This window comes from Boeremia exigua, assembly GCF_020726555.1.
Source record: "Boeremia exigua strain MPI-SDFR-AT-0100 chromosome Unknown C7974scaffold_11, whole genome shotgun sequence".
NCBI classification, from domain to species: domain Eukaryota; kingdom Fungi; phylum Ascomycota; class Dothideomycetes; order Pleosporales; family Didymellaceae; genus Boeremia; species Boeremia exigua.
Window position 1 is genome coordinate 552,223 of NW_025763528.1, and position 19,078 is coordinate 571,300.

Consider the following 19,078-nt stretch of genomic DNA (forward strand, 5'->3'; position numbering starts at 1 on the left):
GCGCCTAGACGAGTGGTGCAGGTGGGTGGGTGCACAGAAGTTCAGCAGATTGATGGTTATTTTGAAGAGACGATAGGAGCTTTGACATAGCATTCCATGCATTACAGAGTGTGGTACATTTTACTTCGTTCTGATTTCTTGTTTAATAGCGTCAATTAATCGTGGTAAGAACGCAACACAATACAACACATGCTTCGGGTGCGCGGAGCTTACTTCTGCACATAGATGGTCCTTGCAACGCTGGGGACACCATTCTTGGTCATCGCGAAGAGGTACCATGGGCCAGGAATCATTACGCCATAGTCATTAGGGAGACGAAGTGTGTAAGCCCCGGCACTGTTCCTCTGGGCGTTCGTGATTGGGACGCGGCGCTGATCAGAATTGATGCTGTGTGTCGCGCTGCCCATCCTCACCATGACAAAAGTCGCATCCGCTACGTTGTTTGCAAGAGACACAGTGACTGTGGCACCGACAATGAGCTTCGAAGCCGAGATAGACGAAATGGTCGGGCGTGGAGCAAGCGTGCCCGCTGCAGTGAAGAGATACGGGGGCGAGAAGACCTAAACATGTTAGATGTGTTGCCTTCCAGTCTCAGATCATACGTACCTCTCCATCGAAATGATCTTTTGCACGATCGCACCAGTCAAGGTTGTCGCCTTGTGCCGCTGGACACATACCTCCGCCTGAGAGATCGTTAATTCCTGAAACAGGCTAGCTTGAAGACCATGCAGCTTACCTCCAACAAACACAGTGCCGTCTGGCAGCAGAATGCTCACAGAGTGGTAATTTCGAGGCACTGCTGCGGGTGCGAGCTGCGTCCATGACTTTGTTGATGGATCAAACATCTCTGGTACCAGAACAGAGTCAACATCAGTGAAGACTTGAGAACGCAGCTGCCCACCGGTGACAATGACTTTCCCGTCAGGAAGGACGACACCGTTTGCGAAGCCACGGGCCCATGCCATATCTTGAACCTTCTCGACTGTTGCCGGAACGCCAGGATCAGTGATGGAAATGAGGTGAGCAGACTTTGTGGCAGCGCTATCTGTGTAATCTTGGCTGCCACCCGCAGAAAGGATCTTACCCACGTCATACATAACGTTGACACCGCACATCTATATTCAGTCAGTAAGTTTGCTCTTGAGAGACTGTGATCAGACTGACCTGATCCATCTCGGTCGTCCTTGTTCCTGCGGGTGCTACTGAACCCTGGTTTGCAGTGTAGTACCAGTGCATGGTCTTACTAGGACCTGCTTGAAAGACAGATCCATTGCGCCAGCCGAACAACCAAGCGTGATTGTCTTCCCGCCAAATACCTTCTCGGTCTTTGGTTAAAAGGGGCCCTGGGTCTGTGCCTTGCAATAATGTCCATTGGTTGTTCGTCGGATTATATACTTCACCAGTTTTGCCGCCTAAAGGTCCAGTGAACGAGCCGCCTATGGTGAAAATTCGTCCGTCAGACAAAGTTGCTGAAGTCTGGTAGCCGCGCGCAATTTTCATGTCGGCAGCTCGGGAGAACGCATTCGTGGCTGGATTGTAAATGCTCACTGCCTCTGCATTCTCACCTATTTAAATCAGCCGGGTAAATCCAGTGTGTCTTTTCGTACTTCCTTACCTCCAGTGATTACAATTCGTCCATCTGAGAGAGAACTGATTCCTGGACAAAACATATCATGTTTGGTGTTGGTGACAGTGCGACGCGAGACGGCTCCCGTGAGGAAGTTATAGTCAGCAAATTGAGTTATACCCTGAGATTATTAGAGTTGAGCAGGTCGTGATCTCAGTCTACTGACTGTGGGTCCAGAAAACGCTCGATCCCCCCAAGATGAAAACACCAGAAGCCTGCTTGCTGAAGGCTCAGCAGGCACAACATATGCAGCCACAGGGATGATGGGGAACGGAATGATGTTTGACCATTTCCCCATCTTAGCGACTGTTGGGGATTGTGTTACGTTCGCCAGCTGTAAAGAAGTGTATTGGCGATTGAAGACCCACACTGGTGCCGTCAGATTACCCTTGATGTGGCAGATGCCATTCTTAGTATCGTGGCTGGCTTGGACGCAATCGTTCCTCGAGATACAGCGTGCTGCACAACCTTTGACTGTGGGTATATTGGCCACGATTTCAATGCTCGGCGCATTAAAGTCGGCAAAGGCACAAGTGGCAAACCCTGCGCCGTTGTCTGTGGTGAAGTTACTGAAGCCTCCCGGACAGTATGAGATGCGCGTGCCATCGTTCAGCTTTGCAACTGTACGAATAGTGTCAAAGCCTGTATTGTAGACCCAGCGAAGATCTTTCGCTTCGCCCTTTATATAACACTGAGAAGTTGACTTTTGGAAGACAGCTTGCGAGCATTGAGTGTTTCTATCACAAGCGGCAGAACAATCTTGAAATGACGTGATACCCCCAACCGCGTCGATGGTGGTGCCTTCGTAGTCAGTGTTTGGGCACACTGCAATGACCGATCCAGTGGTGCTTGTGATGTTCGTCTCACCAGCTGGGCAACTGGTAACAACTGATCCTTGTGAAGGGTTGGAAATGAATCTGATGGTAGTGAAAGCTTGATTCTGGACCCATACTAAGCCACTGGTGGCCTTGAGATGACATCCGAAAGCAGTCTTATCATAGACGGCTTGTTTGCATTGAGAATCTTGATTGCAGGCCTTCACACAATCCGCCAAGGTCGCGACAGTGCCAACAAATCTGGTTGTGTCGCCCTGGTAGTCTGTCTGCTGGCAGATAGCATATATAGAACCGTCGTTGGTCAAAATTTGCTCCTCGGACGTTGGGCATCGATTTATCTGAGCATGACAGAAAGAAACAAAAAAGAGTGAAGCCAGACCAATGGCATTGAACAACATGATGCAAGGAGAGAATAGAATAAGTAGAGTATAGGGCTGTACTGGATCAGGTACAAATGTTAAGTAATATAAGGAACCCCTTCGTATTGCTCGGAAGTAGCGCTCGTATGCACGCTTCTCGACAGTTGTAGCGTTGCGCTAAGTTGAACTCAATCGGTAGCGATCATGCCTATTCGTATCACTCAACCACGGCTGAAGAACCAACAGAACATTGTGACACGCGACCCAGAGTACCTGCTTCCCGTGGGTTCTACGTGACTGACGTTGTGTTTGAATCTAGGTTGCCTTTAACATGGTTCATATAGTTCTAGAAGGCAAGGACAATCGATCCTTTGCAGTGTGTCGGATGTCAAGCCATCGGACGTCTTCCGACCCACTAAAAGTCGAAGGTCGTAAATCTATCGATTGTTACTTAGCGCCTCGTTTACAATCCAACTTGTACCTAGCGTTCCGAAAGGACGCAACGGTTCTGCTATGATCAGATGTTAATCCTGGGAGGACCGTTTGTACCTGACCTTAGATTGAAACACACTGTTACACTCTAAGCTTCACATGGAATCATGCGCACGTGTTATGTAACTGTTGTTGTGCTGTTGGAGGGGTTGGACGCTGACGACTCACGTGGATTGTCTTGCACTCGATAGCATGATCTTCGGTACACAAGCCAGTTGCAATACTCAAAATCTATGCGTCTGAACGAGGATGCGTCGATTCAAGTTATACCTATCCCATATTATGTTCAAATCATGCCAAGAGGGCAAAGAGAACAGCCGATCAACAGAATATAATTAGAAAATCCACATGCCATCAGAAGAATGACGGCCTTTCATACAGGGTCTGTACAAAGCCGCCATCTATGAAAAGGTTGAGTGTGGTGAATTTCAGCGCAGCTTTTGCAACCCAGCTAGCACGATAGCAAGTCCACCAATGACCGCTGCTGAACCAAGAATTTGGACAACAGTACTGATTCCATCTTCTTGATCCTGAAGTGTCTCTCCCCGCTTGAAAGGTGGGGCTGAAAATGTGGTCATAGGATTGCTCTTCGTCAGATCATATGGCGGATATCGGAAGCCCATGAATTTGTCCAGCCAGTCTGGCATCTGGACAACTGCACGTAGATGTGTAAATGTGTCGAAGCCATACTTGCCATGATAGGCTCCCATACCAGAATCGCCCACACCACCGAATGGAACTTCTGGAACCCCCGCATGTAGCAAGGTATCGTTGATGGTCACCCCTCCTGACAGTGTGTTGTCAAGTACTGTTCTGGTAAGTAAAGCACATCACATGGACTATTTTGTGTCTTACCATAATCGATTTCGGACTGATCATGTGAGAAGATGTAGAGACCCAAGGGATGTGGCAAATTGTTGATCATCTCCACTGCTTGCTTGGAATCGGCTTCCATGATTGGGAGCAACGGCCCAAATAACTCCTCGGACAATAGGGAATCACCTAGACCTACGTTATCAACAACTGTCGTCTTCAGTTTCAGGAGATTTCGATCGTGTCCTGAGCCGCCGTAGACCACATTGCCTTGAGTTTTGTTCAAAAGCCCCTCCAAACGACCGAAGTTGCGATCGTTAATGATTGTGCACATAGCATCGCTTTCACCATTGCTCGTGAAGCTCTGATTCCAGTGTTTGAGACGGTTGATAAAATCATCATGAACTTTGGGGTCGATGAAGACGTGGTTGACTGAGAGGCATATCTGCCCAGCATTCATAAACTTGGCCGCAGCGATGCGTTTCGCTGCTAGATCGACATTGGCAGTCTTAGTCACAATGGCCGGGCATTGTCCACCGAGCTCGAGTACAGTTGGTGTGAGGTGTTTGGCTGCTGCTGCGGCGACATGCTTGGCAACGGGGGTCGATCCAGTGAAGAAGATGTGATCGAATTTGTGAGAGAGCATATACTGAGTCTCTGATGCAGCGCCGGTGACAAGCGCATAGGACTCACTGTCAAGGTATTTTGGGGCTAGCTTCACAAACAGATCGGTAAAGTTGGCTGCTAGCTCAGATGGCTTGATGAGGGCGGTGCATCCGGCAGAGATGGCAGCAGCAAGAGGAGTGATGGTCAGAGTATCGGGAAAGTTCCATGGCCCGATTATGAACACAAGACCCCGTGGTTCAGCTCTCAGGTGCGTCCGGCCTACGTTCGAGAATATGAAGCCACTCTTGGGTGTTTCACCACGAGCCCATCTTTCAAAGTGTTTGATGTGGTAGACGATATCATCCTGCATTCCCTTGATATTCAGTCGCGTTTCGAATTCGGGGCGCCCGAGGTCTTTGTGGAGTGCATCGATGATAGCTTCGTGGTTGTCAGCCACCAGCCAATACAACTGTTTGAGTTGCCATTTGCGGTATTTCAGATCCTTGGTGCGGCCCGAGCGAAATGTTGCACGAAGAATCCTAACTGCTTTGTCGATATCATCTCTGGACGAATACAAGTCACCCATTGTTGTGATAGACTCTAGTGAGTGTTGAGAGCTGGTGGTAGACAATGAAGGTGGTTGGTTCTAAGCGAATCTCCAGTGCGGGGCTTCAATACGATAAATACGGCACCTAGGCACCCAGGCACCCAGGCCAAGGGTCATCCGCGCGCTAAGACGAAGATCAGTCTGTTGCTTCTCTACACGATCTAGAAGACGAGGGGCTCCTTTTGCGCTGCAATTTATGCAATTGTTCGAGACGTACAGCTCAATACCCATGTGCAGCGGTGGATTTGCGGACGGTGCGCAACGGAATTGCGTCGATGTCATCAAGAAGCCACAGAGGCACGCGAGCGACATAAAATGTACTTACATTTCTGGTTCGTGGTGGTGAATAACAATAGGTAGTAGATCATTTGTGCAGTATTCCGAAAATGATTTGCACACCGCCAGCGCGCTGAAGCTGTTCACTGTAGGGGAAACTGTGGCGTCCGCTGGATCTACACAACGAACGAACGTATCGATGTCTAATTGTTCAATGCTGAAGCTTTCATACCTATCATCCGACACCATATCAATGGAGGGTCAGGGCAAGCTAAGATCACAAGGAAGCCGTCCACAGCAAATCGGTCACGTGGACCTCAACTTACGTAAGCTTCTCTATCTGTCGCTGGAGTCTTTTGAACTAACAATGACGGGCAACGTGCGAATTTTTGTAACATGTGTAGGTGGAGACTCTCATTCGTTTAGATCCCTAGACACCTTGACAGTGTGAATGAAACGCAGCAACTCGAGCTCTGCAGAACTCGAGATACCTACCTGTAAACATTGCTTACGCAAAGGCAGATATCTTGCGCTTGCACAGCAGCATTACCCTGCACAAAATTACAGACTTCTCTCGAGATTTTCATCTTACAAGATAGCTATATGCCTGCCCGTATCAAACCCATAGTAGGTAATTTAATATGTGCAGCCGGTAAGCCCAAATTTTCTCTCGACCAGAATTTTTACGACCAGACCGGTTGTTCAATCTCAATCTGCTGTCCCTGCCTACTGAAAATGTAATTTATACTCCGGCGCCTTAAATCTAATACCTACTATCTATCAACGTCGCTGGGACGTTCTTACAGGAGCAGGTCCGATCACTTGCAACTTTTCGAGTCTACCCCAATTCGGCACACGCGTGACCATAGTTCCAGTGAGCGGACTGAAGTCTACATAAGGTCCAAGTGAAAGGACGTTTTCGAGTACAATGACCGATCCGTTTGCCTAGGTACTCAGCTTGTCACACTCGATGTCTCACAGCGAAGTCCTTTCGTAAATTTTATAGGCGGACTCACGATCGGTTTCAGCTCGATAAAGTGCCTTAAGGTACTCACGCCATTGATCTCAAGTATTGCGACATCGTCACAATCTGCATGCACCCTACCTAGGTAAATCCCGAAATAATGGTCAGAGAACCACGAGACACCTAGCCGAACTTCTAGGCCTGCACGAGATGCAGTGTGACCCGCGATGCTTTGGGTTAACAAGCCTCGCTTGGCGGCTGATAAGCAATCACGCCAACACTGATGTTGCAATGTGCAAGTCCTCGGGCCAATGAGATATCTAGGAGGCTTCATGCACCATTTTAAGGTCTGCAATTCCGATCCAGGCGCCCGGCGCGGCCGGGTCTGTAAGCACGCCATTATTCTCAGCTCGGGTATCCTGATTAACAGGTAGACGCGTGGTATGTAGCAGACTTTGCACGTAGAACACAAAGTACTTGAATCTAACCCCTCCCCACATCATATGAACCAACGTTTGGATTAAATTCGTGGATCCATCCTTATTTCTACGTCGAGCATGTCCACCATGGCCGATCGCAACAATGAAGATATTGTCAAGGTTCATTCCAAGGTCTACGACACCGAAGCTCAAGTCTCAGACAACGACAGCGCGACCTATATAATTGACGCTCTCGTTAATGAGGATCATGAACATGACATCAAACTTCGCACGATGACATGGCAACGAGCGGCCTGGTTGCTTGCTGGCGATCAAGTATGTCTTGCAATCATGGCACAATCTTGGTCGCTTTCGTAAGTGGGCAGCTCTCTACCCTCATTTCCACACTGACAGTGCAAGGGTCCTTGGTTGGGTCCCTGGGCTCATTACTATGATCGTAGCTGGGGTGCTCTTCTACATCACTTCATTGACGATGCACAAGTTCATCATGAAGCACCCACAGATCAAAGATATCTGCGACTTTGGCTATTACGCTTTTGGGAAGAGCAAGATTGCTTATGAATTCACCGCAGTCATGCTGCTTCTTAATAACATCATGCTGATTGGCTTTGTACGTACTGTCGACGCTCTGTCCTACTGATTACAGCTGACTGTATGATAGCACATTCTCACGGGCGCGAAGGTTATAAACACCCTATCGGATCATTCGATGTGTACTGTGACGTTCTCAGTCATCGTAACTATCATGGGTGTTATTATGTCCTTACCCAGAACGCTCAACAATGTCTCTTTCATGTCCATGTTCTCTGCGGCATGCATGGGAATTGCCATCCTCCTCTTCTTGATATTTGCTGGTATCGAGGACCATCCGTTGTACGGATACAACGGCGTCTATCCAAAGGCTGGCCTTGTTCATACGTACGCATTCCCGCTCAAGGGTACGACTTGGGTTGCTGCGATGAACGCTGTTCTCAATATCACCTTCTTATGGGTTCCTCAGATTCTCTTTCCCACTTTCATCGCCGAGATGGAGAAGCCGCAGGATTTTCCGAAGGCCCTAGCAGTTCTTGCCGGGATTTCCGCAATCCTCTTCATCGTTCCTCCTGCGATTGGATTCCACTATCTGGGACAATACGCAACCGCGCCGGCTTTTGGCAGTCTGGGTACTGTTGTGTACAAGAAGGCCTCGTTCGCGTTTGTCATTGTTCCTACACTCGTCATTGGTGTAATCTATGCTAATGTCAGTGCCAAATTCCTTTACGGCCGAATTATGGGGAGAAGCCGTCATGCGCACAGCAACACTGTAATAGGCTGGGCTGTATGGATTGCCGTGATGACAGCAATCTGGTTCATCGGATTCGTGTTTGCCGAGGTCATCCCTTCTATGGGTGATTTTCTCAGTCTTCTAGGTACGTATCATGCGCAATCTACCGCCACTGGACTATCCGCTGACTGTTCTCAGGTGCCGCTTTTGACTCATTCTTTGGGTTCATCTTCTTCGCCGTCGCATACTGGCAACTGTACAAAGGCAGATTGTTCAACAGCCTCGCACGAAGCGTGAAGACAATCACACATGTATTCATCATGCTTTGTGGTCTATTTCTGCTCGGGCCAGGACTGTATGCTGCAATTGAAGCCATCATTGACGATTACAGTGGAGCTGTCAAGCCAGCTTTCTCGTGTGCAAATGTATCTATATAGGCAGAGAGGGCCCCTTTCCTGTGTTGGAATAGAGACTGTGTCTATGACTCTCGTTAAGATTCACTCGTGTACTAAACCTATATAATAAGTGCACTTCCAAAAGCGAAGTTTGAAACTCCCTCTGCTCTTTTTGGCGGATGGCTGTTATTTGCGCCGAGACAAGAGTATCCCGTGGAGTACGCAGGGTAATGTTCTTGTCAAATGAAGTTGCTGATGTGAATTTTGCTAGATGTTCTTGTTGGTAGTATTGTTGTAATAGTTGATGCCCTTGCACATCGGCGCTGAAATTAGTGTTCCGCTGATGTTTGTGATGGATTACAACTAAAGTGACTCACTGCTCTGACCCTTGGGTGCTTGTGGCTTATTTCGAACCCACTCAAAGAAACGTGCAAGCCCTGAATCGTATCAGGTAGCCACCATAAGACGATTGACAGCTCCTGAATGAGGGTGCTGCGAAGACACGGAAAGGTTTTGGGAAGAGTGCGGCGAAATGACGCTTTTTGAGAGCCGTACAATTCAAGCCAGTTCTCAGGCGGTTGTCCTGTATGATGTGCCAGATAAATATAGCCGATCAAAGGCCTTTACTGCGTCCCTTTACAAAGGTACGTTTAGGTAGGATGGTCCGCAGATTCTTGCAAGTGTTGTAATTTTGACATGATATGGAGGAGGTCGATGCCAATATTGGCATTTAGAGCGTCAAAACAGTGCAGAAGCTGGGGAAACACCTTTGTACTTTAGTAGGTCATGAGTACTGTCAACCGTGGATGCTGAGAAGGGAGAAGGTCGAAGTTGGCATTTCTGCACTTTATAGTGCACTAGTGCGACTTTGATCATGCATCTTGACTCGAGATTTTGATATCTGTCATTACAATGCGGTCTGGGGAGTTTGTCTGAGTGCCATGCAGATGAACAGGTGAGGAACGAAGCCAAGCGCAGCCTTCCTAGCAAAGACTAGCGTCGGTGATGATGTCATCGCATTTCCAACAGTGGCGACAAGAGTAGAGCGAAAGTACGAACCTCATGCGTAGCATCGAACAATACCACCCCTTCTTTTGAACAAAGATTACTGTGTCATACCGGCCGCCTGTTGTCTACCAGCTCTAAGTCGGAACCTGACCGCTCTGTTCTGTAGATGGTGACATCAGTAGCCTTTCTGATGGCTCCAAAAGGCATTGAGCTTTTACGCTGATTGGTATTGTACCGCAAATATGAGCCCTTGCTTGGCTCATCGCTGCTAGTATGGGTGCTGAGGCCGCGAACCTTTCGAAGAGCTTTGTGGAAGAGTGCATGTAATGCTGGCATGCATGCCACTACCGTGAACAGGTTCGACTCTGTCGTACACCAATATAGGCCAGGAACATTATCGTCTACAACATCACGTCAGCGATAGAACGATAATACGCATGTGGTCCACTCACAAGTTGGATTTGTTGTCTGCGCAAACTCAACGAATGCCCATAATCGAAGACAGCTCACAACGGTGATGATGAATCCAACACAGAACATCGACATGACTTGAAGTTTCTTCTTTGGAGACATGTTAAGTTTGGCCAGCATAGGGAGTGGTAGCACCAAAATTGCCAGATCTAGAAAGATCTCTATTGCTCCTCTGGCGAAACCAAATCTGGTATATGTATCAGCAAGTACTCTCGTCCAGAACTCTGAAATGACTCACAGACGCACGTCAACCCCACAGGTACCCTCCATTTCGCCTCTCCAGCCATCCCAAAAGAAGGGAATTGGCGTGCATTGAAAGATCATGGCAAAGATATTGGCAATGCCAAAAGACGTAACCACTCCCATCAAGACCCATACGACTGCACGCAGCCGAGGCTGTATCATGATGCGAAGGTAAAATGCGAGAATTGACATCTGGCAGAGTGCTTCGGCCAGCATGTACATGAAGTAGGCTACGTACAGCCACTTCAGGCTCTCGGTAATGTTGTCGGCCGGTATCCCCCACATATCTCTGCCAAACCCGAGAGATGCAGCAACGATGACAGGTGCATTCATGCCGATTGAGACAAGCTGAACAGATGGGATGAGTATATGTAAACTTCAAGGATGTTCTGAGTGGCTCACTCCTGACAGGCCAATCAACAAATCGTCCCAGCCTAGTTGCGCATGTGCAGATACAGCTCGGTCAACGAGTCGCATCGCTACCATCAACAGAGCCAGCGCTCCAACGGATGCAACAGGCCCAATCAATGTTTTTGTCTGGTCGCGAATCGGGACACCGCATGCTGTATACGTCTCGTTTGTGGCTTGCAACATAGAGACGACGGAGCACTCGTCAGCGTTGCAAGCTGAGAAGGCTGTCATGAAAGTTTTGTCTGCACACAGACAGCTAAAGTCGTTGGTTGAGCATGACGGTGGCGTGTTCGACGAGAAGCATGGAATCTGAGCTATGATCAATCAAGGCTACAAAGTGGGTGTAAACTATGCTTACGGCACACTCAGGAAGCCGATCCAAAAACTCTTGTTGCGAAAGAGCTTCTTTGGAGAGTAGTGCCAATACAACAACGATACTTTGCGCTTTCATCTTGCGCTTCAAATGAAAGTACAATCGACGATAAACCGCAACAAACGCTGGCTCGATGATGGGGCACCTGCAACAAGTGGTTGACGAAAACAAATCTCTTTAACAAGACCCACTCCATGCTTCTTTCTTGAAAGTATATCTGTCTAGCCGCAGTGGCTCGCCTACTGTCACTAACGGTTCTCAGGTCGACCGTCGTCTCGCCCGGAGCTTGAGACCAACACATGCGGTGTAGGATCATCGGCCCCCAGTCTGGCACACAGGCATGCCGAAACAGGCCAACTGCACAAGCTTCCCCTGATTTGCAAATGTCAACCGGCCTTCAAGGGGATTTGAACCATTCTGGTTTGGAGGGTTTTCATGCTTGAATAAGATCTCTAAAGAGAGTCTGGAAACATTAAACTTCGGGATATCTTTCAATCACATGATTGGGAATTCACGGGCAGGAATGAAAATGGTGGCATCACTTCCTCAACAGTGACTCTCGTTCCTTGGAGGACTGCTCCCCTTGCCCGCCTTAGGTATGCCCAACTTTCTGATCGGCATTGAGGCGCCTAATGCGGTACGGCACAGGCGGCTCGGGGTCTATGCCGCACCGCTTAGGCCCGATTGCATTTCAGGCATACAAGGTAGAGAGTCGCCTAACACATGGCTTCTGCTGGCGAGCAGTGCATGGTTGATGGGCTCGGGAGCCTCAAGAGGCTTGGACTTAGCTCACCACCGTCATTTACGCTGCTTCAACGCGATTATTGGAGTACATAACAGGAAACCTTGATGTGGCTCCGGACTCTCATAAGTAGCCCCTGTGGACGCCGACCGCCCAAACAGGAAGAATTCTTCTCTATCAGCAGTTAGTTCGCCACGCTAGTATACTTAGCCTGAATCCTACACATTCACACATCTTCACAACACTTGACTCAAGTATGCGCGGCTGGTTTTGGATTGTAGCGAGTTATGAGATCTGCGTGTGCGTACTGTGTGTATCGACGAACAGATATTCCTGCACCTTCGAGAATCACACTGATGGTAGCAGGTGAAGGTTGACAAGAGATCGTCGCAAATTTGCCTGTCTCGGAGAGATCGTTCCTGGTAATACGCATTCGACCAATCCTGAATCCCAGAATGTCATGTCATGGACCACCCCTGTATCCTCCGATGCATTGCTGACCTCTGCATCGGAGATATTCTTGCTGCAAGTGCTCCAGCGACTATGGACTTCGTTGAGTTCCGCTTTTTGATAAGTTTAGTGTGCGACAAAAGCATAGCATCTGTGGACTTAAAATTAACGTTGAACAATTGGTGTGCATTTTGACAACGGGGAGAGCCGTGGCCCCCGAACCGGACGCTCGCCTGAACCCGTAGTAGCGCCAGTCCGCGGTGGGCCGCGGCATGTCATCCCAGACAAGCTAACAAGCCGCGACATCTTATCCACGACTCCTGCAGTAGGTAGGCCCCGCAGCGTTCGAGAACTGATGCGATGAGCGAGATTTATGTTCTGACTTTCTGTGCTCTCCACTCTCTTCCTTCTCCTCCTACCCAGTGAGCATATTTGCAGGCCTGTCACCATGGCTCTCGTGTCATCGACCGGTTTCTTCCTCCTGGTTGGAATCGTAGCTGCGTACTTGATTAACAAATTTGTGAACCAAAAGAAGCACAGCCACCCGCTGCCACCAGGCCCCAAGGGCCTTCCCTTGCTCGGCAATGTCAACGATCTCCCGAAGCCAAATGGAGAAATTGAAGCACAACACTGGTTGAAGCACAAAGATGAGTACGGACCGATCAGCTCCGTCACGGTTCTGGGCCAGACAATAGTCATCATAAACGATGCGCAGATTGCACTCGAGTTGCTCAGGGACCGAGCGCAGCACCAAGCTCGCCCTCACATGGTCTTTGCAAGTGATATGTATGTCGAAACGAGATCAGATACAATGAACTGTTGCGCTAAGATTGTTGTAGGATTGGATGGAAGAACACATTGGCTTTCAGCGGCTTTACGGACAACTTTAAAATCCATCGCAAGAACATCGCCAGTGTTGCCGGCAGTAACACATCTCTCAAGCTTTTCGATCGCGCGCAAGAGGAAGAATCTGTCCATTTCCTACTCAATGTCCTCGAATCACCCGAAAATTTGTTTGAACACATCAAGAAGGAAGCTGGGGCCGTTATTCTGAAAATTACATATGGATATACCGCAGAGCCAAAGGGCAAGGACCACCTTGTCGACATGGCTGTCAAGTCAATGCACGAGTTTTCACAGGCGACGATAGCTGGTAAATGGCCAGTCGACATCATGCCATTCCGTAGGTCATTATTGCACTTTGCCATTTGGCATTGTAGCTGACCATGAACAGTGCAATATTTGCCCGATTGGCTCCCAGGCGCTGGTTTCAAGCAGACTGCCCGCGACATGGAGGAGCAACTGAGGCAGACTACTGAACAGCCCTACGAGTTCGTCAAGCAGCAGATGCGAGAGAAAAAGCACAAAGTCTCCTTCCTCTCCCAGGCTCTCGAGAACATTGGTTCAGACGCTGCGATGGAGCGTATCCACAAGTGGTCCGCTTCTTCGATGTATTTGGGCGGCGCCGATACCACTGTCTCTTCTCTGATGACTTTCTTCCTCGCCATGACTGTTTTCCCTGACGTTCAGAAGAAGGCGCAGGAAGAGCTCGACCGGGTCATTGGCGGTCACCGTCTCCCCAACGCAGGTGACAAGGGCACACTACCTTACATCGATGCCGTAGTCAAGGAAACTCACCGCTGGCACCCCGTTGCTCCTCTGGCATTGCCTCATGCTGCTACACAAGATGATGTAATCCGTGGCTACAGAATCCCCAAGGGCGCGCTGATTCTGCCGAATAACTGGTATGTCCCATTCGGCTATACAAGATGTATTCTAATCGGAACAGGTGGTTCACCCACGACCCAGCAGTTTACGCCGACCCCATGGCTTTCCGACCCGAGCGCTTCCTCGGCGAGACGCCAGAGCCCGACCCTCGCACCTGGACGTTTGGTTACGGACGCCGCGTATGTCCCGGTCGCTATATCGCCGACAACGCGCTGTTCATTACCATTGCGCAGTCGCTCTCAGTATTCAAGATTGATAAGCTGGTAGAGAACGGAAAGGTTGTGGAGCCCGAGGTGAAATTCGAGCCTGGTGTCGTCAGCCACCCAATTCCGTACAGGACGAGCATCACACCCAGGAGCGAGAAGTACGCACAGTTGATCAGGGATGCTGAGACAGAGTACCCCTTCGAGGAGAGTGACGCTGAGGCATTGAAGAATATCCGAGTTTGAACTGCTGGGTACATTGGACAACTCGTATTCCTGATTGCAAAAATGAGACTCGGACTCGAATACCACTTTGTGTTCGTCTACCTGCACGTATTGAGCCCCCTTCACCTGAATTGATATGAGAGACGGGACAACAGACCACGAAGTGAATCGAACCAAGAGCGATACTGATGAATTGTTTAGATGAAATCGCGCAGATCCTTCGTCATTCCAAGATATCGGATCAAGTACCCGCACCACATCACGGGTCAGGTACCCAAACTTCATCAGCGGAGCGTAACATCACCCTGCACCGCGCGATGATCACTTATATACACGCCACCCACAACATTACCCAACACCTCGTACCTCTGCACCGTCCACGTCGTTGAAGCATTCGGCCCGAGCCAAACGAAGTCAATCCGACTATTCGGTTCCTTACCAGGCTCAAACCCACTGAACGTCCCCTCGGGTCCAAACCTGCGTCCCGGACCCGCAAGTGCATACAAGTCCTCAAGCGCCCCATCCGCGACAACCGCCCCATATGCATCCCCGCTCCCAGGCACCGAGTTGAAGTCCCCCGTCAAAACGACCGGCAAGTCGCCGTGCGCAGCGCGCATATCTCGTATCGTTTTCAGCGCCACTTTGACACCCTCGATCCGTGCAGTCTGCGACGCGTTATCGAGATGCGTGTTCGCAACCAGCACCCGCCGCCCCTTCCCTGTGCCGCGTAGTATCTCGAACACGCCCACGATCACGTACCGCCGACTTCCTGCACCGGGCCAGAAACTCGGCACGTCGGGGGTGGGCGAGAGCCATTTCTGCGTGCTGGCAACGAGCTTCAACGTGTCGGGCTGGTACAACAGCGGGACGTACTCGCCGGCTTGTTTGCCGTCGTCGCGACCGGTTCCGAGATGCGCCCAGGAGGGTCCCAGGCCGTTTTTAATGTCGTTAAGCTGGGCGTGAAGGACTTCTTGCAAGCCAATGACGGGGATGGAGGGGGTGTTGGTGGCGTTTGCGAGTTGGGCGATGACAAGAGGGCGGCGGGTGGACCACGGACGCTCGAAGGTTGAAGCGGAGGCGGCGTAGCGGATGTTGAAAGATAGGGCGCGGAAATCTTGCGGGGCGGCAGAGGAGAATGCTGCCATAGTGATGGCGCAGAGCGCGGTGAGAAGGTGGAGATGCATTCTAACAGACCCCCCGGAATTTGTATTACAAGAAGAATAAGTGCAAGTACACGAGCAGCTAGAAAGGGGGGCTTCTAAGTGCTGTACTTATAGATGGCATTTGTATGCGATGATCGCGACTCACTACGGTACCGATGCAATGTTTCCCAATCAAGAGGGGACATTATGGTGCGTTGAACACACCGTATCAGTTTTTTTACACCGCAGATCCAGGTATTTTACCTTATTTTAGGTGTTTTACGCGATTTCGGTGTATTTTACCTAATAAACCTTTCTTCTACACAAACCAACATCGCGTTCCGGTGTTACTAACACTGATCTCGGTGTTTTTTTACACGATTTTGGACCGCAGTGACTCCCTATTACCCTGTACTAACCTGGATAATCCACGGCCGCGAGTGCCACTTTTGACAAACATTTGAATGCTCATCAGCACTTGTTCCTTCCGTTTCTGTAAACGATTGACGTCGATCTGTACCTCGGAGTATACATAGTGCTGTGGTAGAGCCATGCAAAGATCCTTGCAAGTGTAAGGTCTCGCCTATTGGGAAGCGTTCCTATAGCACGTGCGTCTTGTCTAGAGTGCCAGGATTTAGAGCCAAGACGCACGCGGGGTATTGTCTGAGCGTCAACGATCGCTTAGGGTTTGTGACCTCAAAGTGGCAGGTGAAGTCTTGATCAACGTAGGGGGTAAATGGTCGTGTTTTCCGAATGCCAGTTCAGGCAGTTGGTTAGAGTTTGAATAGTGCGATGATGCGCGTGCACTGGCGGGTGGGTTCCCTGGGACTGGCAAAGTCTAAGGTGGTTGTAAACCGGGTATCAGTGCGACCTAGAGCGAATGGAATGGTGGTGAGGATCGGATGGCGTGGTTGGAAGTGAGAGGGGCGGAACAGCGGCGTAGATGGTCAGACAAGAACGGGAGTGACAGGAAGCTTGTCTGGTTAATACCATCACAATGGAAAGTATCTACCCAGCTTCCTCTGGCTTTCAGATACATGAATCAGTTTCCCCAGCAGGATGTAGATCCAGAGTGAGCTACCCCCCATTCGAATGTGAGGCACTCTTCAGCCTAACTTAGCTGTCTGCTCAACCGTGTCGACTTCGGCATCACTCGCGTCGCCTGTCTCCTGAACTGTCCTTGTGTGATTGTCAAGCTGCAAACTCATTAGCCCACGTCAAGCCTCAGAAGATAACTCAACTTACCCATCGAACCAGGAACGAATATGCCACGAACACAAAGCACACAACCACCATCGTAATACTTCCCTTCTTCCAGTAAGGCACGTCGGTCGCGGGATACATAACGATGCCCCAGAATGTGTACAGAATTTGTCCGGCCATGTTCATCGAGTATAGCACGACGCTTCTCGCGGCGTCGTCGCCAGTGCGCTGGCAGATCGTGGTTGCCCAGCCGTACATGACGGGGTTCACGATGAAGCTTGTACCACTGAGATAGTGCGCTACGAAGATGCCGCTATCAGACATATCACGCACGAGCAGTAGACTGGCGGTGACGAGTTGCGCGGCGCCAGCGAAGATTACCATGGGCATGCGGTGACCAGTATGGTCGATGAAGATGCCGGAGAGAATCTGAGATGCGACGGCTACAGCCTGAATGCCGAGCGGGTAGGTATTGATGGCTGTCTGAGAAAAGCGCGCTTTATTGTGCTTGAGCCAGAGGAGGAACATGCCCTATTCATATGTTAGTACTTGGGATCTGACTTATTTGGGATGTAGCGTACCTGGAAAGCGAAGGCCTCGAGCATAGCACTGATTGCTGAGAATCCAGCTAATATATAGCTATTTCAATTAGTCTACTGACCGTGATATTGTGTGGCCAGTTCTACGTACATTGTTGGGTTGAAAAAGACCCTCTTAACAATACTGTTGAATGCAATGCTGTGGGTGTTGGCCGTCTTGGGCGGCAAGCGGCTGATGGCAAATCGCCTCTCTTCCTCGTTAATGGATCGCCTCCCTGTTGATTCAGGAAGGTCTGGAAATGTGAACTGGGATTGAATCAGACCCGCACATCGAAAGGTTGCAAGAGACTGCAATGCTTACATATCCGTAGATTCCGAAAGGTATGCCCATCAGGCCGTCTTTCAAAAGCGTCAGCAAACTGGCGTATGTACCATCATTCGCTGACTTTACCTATAATGAAGACCCACTGCCATCCCTTCAGACCACCTGAGCCCTCCATTGTCTTATGCATTGCAGTCATCATCAGACCAGCAAACATACTACCGACTTGTCCGACAGCTGTGAAGATCGCCGCTCGCTTGGCGATTTCAGATGGGGTGCTACGAATTTTATCAACCGGCTGCACTGAGTGTGAAAGTGTGGGCCAACTTACTACCATGAACCAAGCACGTACATAGTACCGCTATACAAACTGGCCTCCATAGTGCCTTGGAAGAAGCGCACGGCGCAGATTTGCTTGTAAGTGGTGCATGCAGCGGAGCACATAGTAAGACCAGACCAAAGAACTAGAGTTAGTGGTAGCCAGATGCTTGGTCTGATCTTCTGCAAAATCAACGCGTGTGGAATAAGTGCCACGACATTTCTAGATTTTGATGGTCAGGAACTTACGGCGACAGATTACGAGATCGGATGCTTACCCAGCGGTGAACAGGGAGAGCAGGATACTGAATTGATTGCCTTGCAGGTTCAGATCTTCTCTCATGCCAGCAACCTCATGTAGGGTAAGTAAGGTACTTCATCTACAGTAAGTATGCATACGTACATAGGCGTTTGCAAATGCCTGTCGATCTGGATAAAATTAGCAATCGCACCCTACATGGAGCTGCATTGAGACATACCCAGGTAGTTGAAGAAATAGCATGCACAACAGTATACCTGGACTATGTTTAGCACCCGCAATCAATGCTGATCACTAACGAATGTACCATGATGAATATGTCTACACTCGAATTAGCAAAGTAGAGAGGGAGTTTCAATGCGACTGTTTAGACGTACCGAGTTTCATCACCAATCGCCTCTCCAGACCATTCACATCCCCGCGTTTCCCTTAGCAAGAGTAAGTATCTCAGTTCAGCGTGTCAATACAAAATCGCAGATTTTACCTTGTAAAACACCCATAGCAGCTACGGACGACCTTGTAATCCAAGTCGTACTCAAATCAGATTAGATCCTCAATCAGATCAGATCGGTAGATAAGAAGGACATAGCGCATCTTAAAGCATTTTCCTACTCCAAGATCTATGTCTCGCCAATAGCCGCGACGAAATTTTCCATCGGTCGGTCCTTCTCGTGTTGTCGGTTATTCGGTGCCGCTGTATGGCATGATGTTGGGACCTCTCGGTGCGGCTAGTCCGCCATTCACACAACGTCGCTTTGCATT

General features: G+C 49.5%; 7 protein-coding genes across 7 annotated transcripts; 2 read left to right on the plus strand and 5 right to left on the minus strand.

Moving 5' to 3' along the window:
• Window positions 1–209: 209 nt before the first annotated feature.
• Window positions 210–2,861, minus strand: C7974DRAFT_318851 (kelch domain-containing protein; the record flags this gene model as incomplete). The annotated part of the gene is made up of 7 exons (XM_046138672.1): window positions 210–560; window positions 607–683; window positions 737–1,115; window positions 1,165–1,560; window positions 1,608–1,748; window positions 1,794–1,961; window positions 2,250–2,861. 7 exons carry the CDS (start codon window positions 2,859–2,861, stop codon window positions 210–212), a joined length of 2,124 nt encoding a protein of 707 aa, XP_045993261.1.
• Window positions 2,862–3,742: 881 nt separating this feature from the next.
• On the minus strand, window positions 3,743–5,319 carry C7974DRAFT_318279 (Aldehyde/histidinol dehydrogenase; the record flags this gene model as incomplete). The annotated part of the gene is made up of 2 exons (XM_046138647.1): window positions 3,743–4,122; window positions 4,170–5,319. 2 exons carry the CDS (start codon window positions 5,317–5,319, stop codon window positions 3,743–3,745), a joined length of 1,530 nt encoding a protein of 509 aa, XP_045993262.1.
• A 1,567-nt stretch (window positions 5,320–6,886) lies between these two features.
• On the plus strand, window positions 6,887–8,826 carry C7974DRAFT_342586 (transmembrane amino acid transporter protein-domain-containing protein). Its single transcript, XM_046139301.1, has 4 exons — window positions 6,887–7,373; window positions 7,420–7,630; window positions 7,682–8,429; window positions 8,483–8,826. The coding sequence occupies exons 1-4, from the start codon at window positions 7,138–7,140 to the stop codon at window positions 8,719–8,721; spliced, it is 1,434 nt and encodes a 477-aa protein (XP_045993263.1). The 5' UTR covers window positions 6,887–7,137; the 3' UTR covers window positions 8,722–8,826.
• Window positions 8,827–9,792: 966 nt separating this feature from the next.
• C7974DRAFT_318940 (uncharacterized protein) lies at window positions 9,793–10,734 on the minus strand (the record flags this gene model as incomplete). Its single annotated transcript, XM_046138681.1, has 3 exons — window positions 9,793–10,088; window positions 10,140–10,345; window positions 10,397–10,734. The coding sequence occupies 3 exons, from the start codon at window positions 10,732–10,734 to the stop codon at window positions 9,793–9,795; spliced, it is 840 nt and encodes a 279-aa protein (XP_045993264.1).
• A 1,974-nt stretch (window positions 10,735–12,708) lies between these two features.
• C7974DRAFT_45315 (cytochrome P450) lies at window positions 12,709–14,686 on the plus strand. The gene is made up of 4 exons (XM_046145852.1): window positions 12,709–13,163; window positions 13,217–13,560; window positions 13,612–14,122; window positions 14,167–14,686. The coding sequence occupies exons 1-4, from the start codon at window positions 12,826–12,828 to the stop codon at window positions 14,552–14,554; spliced, it is 1,581 nt and encodes a 526-aa protein (XP_045993265.1). The 5' UTR covers window positions 12,709–12,825; the 3' UTR covers window positions 14,555–14,686.
• C7974DRAFT_45316 (endonuclease/Exonuclease/phosphatase) lies at window positions 14,687–15,896 on the minus strand. The gene has a single exon (XM_046145853.1). It carries the CDS (start codon window positions 15,715–15,717, stop codon window positions 14,818–14,820), a length of 900 nt encoding a protein of 299 aa, XP_045993266.1. The 5' UTR covers window positions 15,718–15,896; the 3' UTR covers window positions 14,687–14,817.
• Window positions 15,897–16,766: 870 nt separating this feature from the next.
• On the minus strand, window positions 16,767–19,014 carry C7974DRAFT_45319 (major facilitator superfamily domain-containing protein). Its single transcript, XM_046145855.1, has 13 exons — window positions 18,801–19,014; window positions 18,694–18,744; window positions 18,624–18,637; window positions 18,537–18,573; window positions 18,461–18,486; window positions 18,336–18,409; window positions 18,071–18,280; window positions 17,869–18,017; window positions 17,779–17,816; window positions 17,569–17,723; window positions 17,460–17,517; window positions 16,921–17,409; window positions 16,767–16,871 (listed from the first exon to the last, which is right to left on the minus strand). Exons 1-13 carry the CDS (start codon window positions 18,814–18,816, stop codon window positions 16,782–16,784), a joined length of 1,407 nt encoding a protein of 468 aa, XP_045993267.1. The 5' UTR covers window positions 18,817–19,014; the 3' UTR covers window positions 16,767–16,781.
• Window positions 19,015–19,078: the final 64 nt, after the last annotated feature.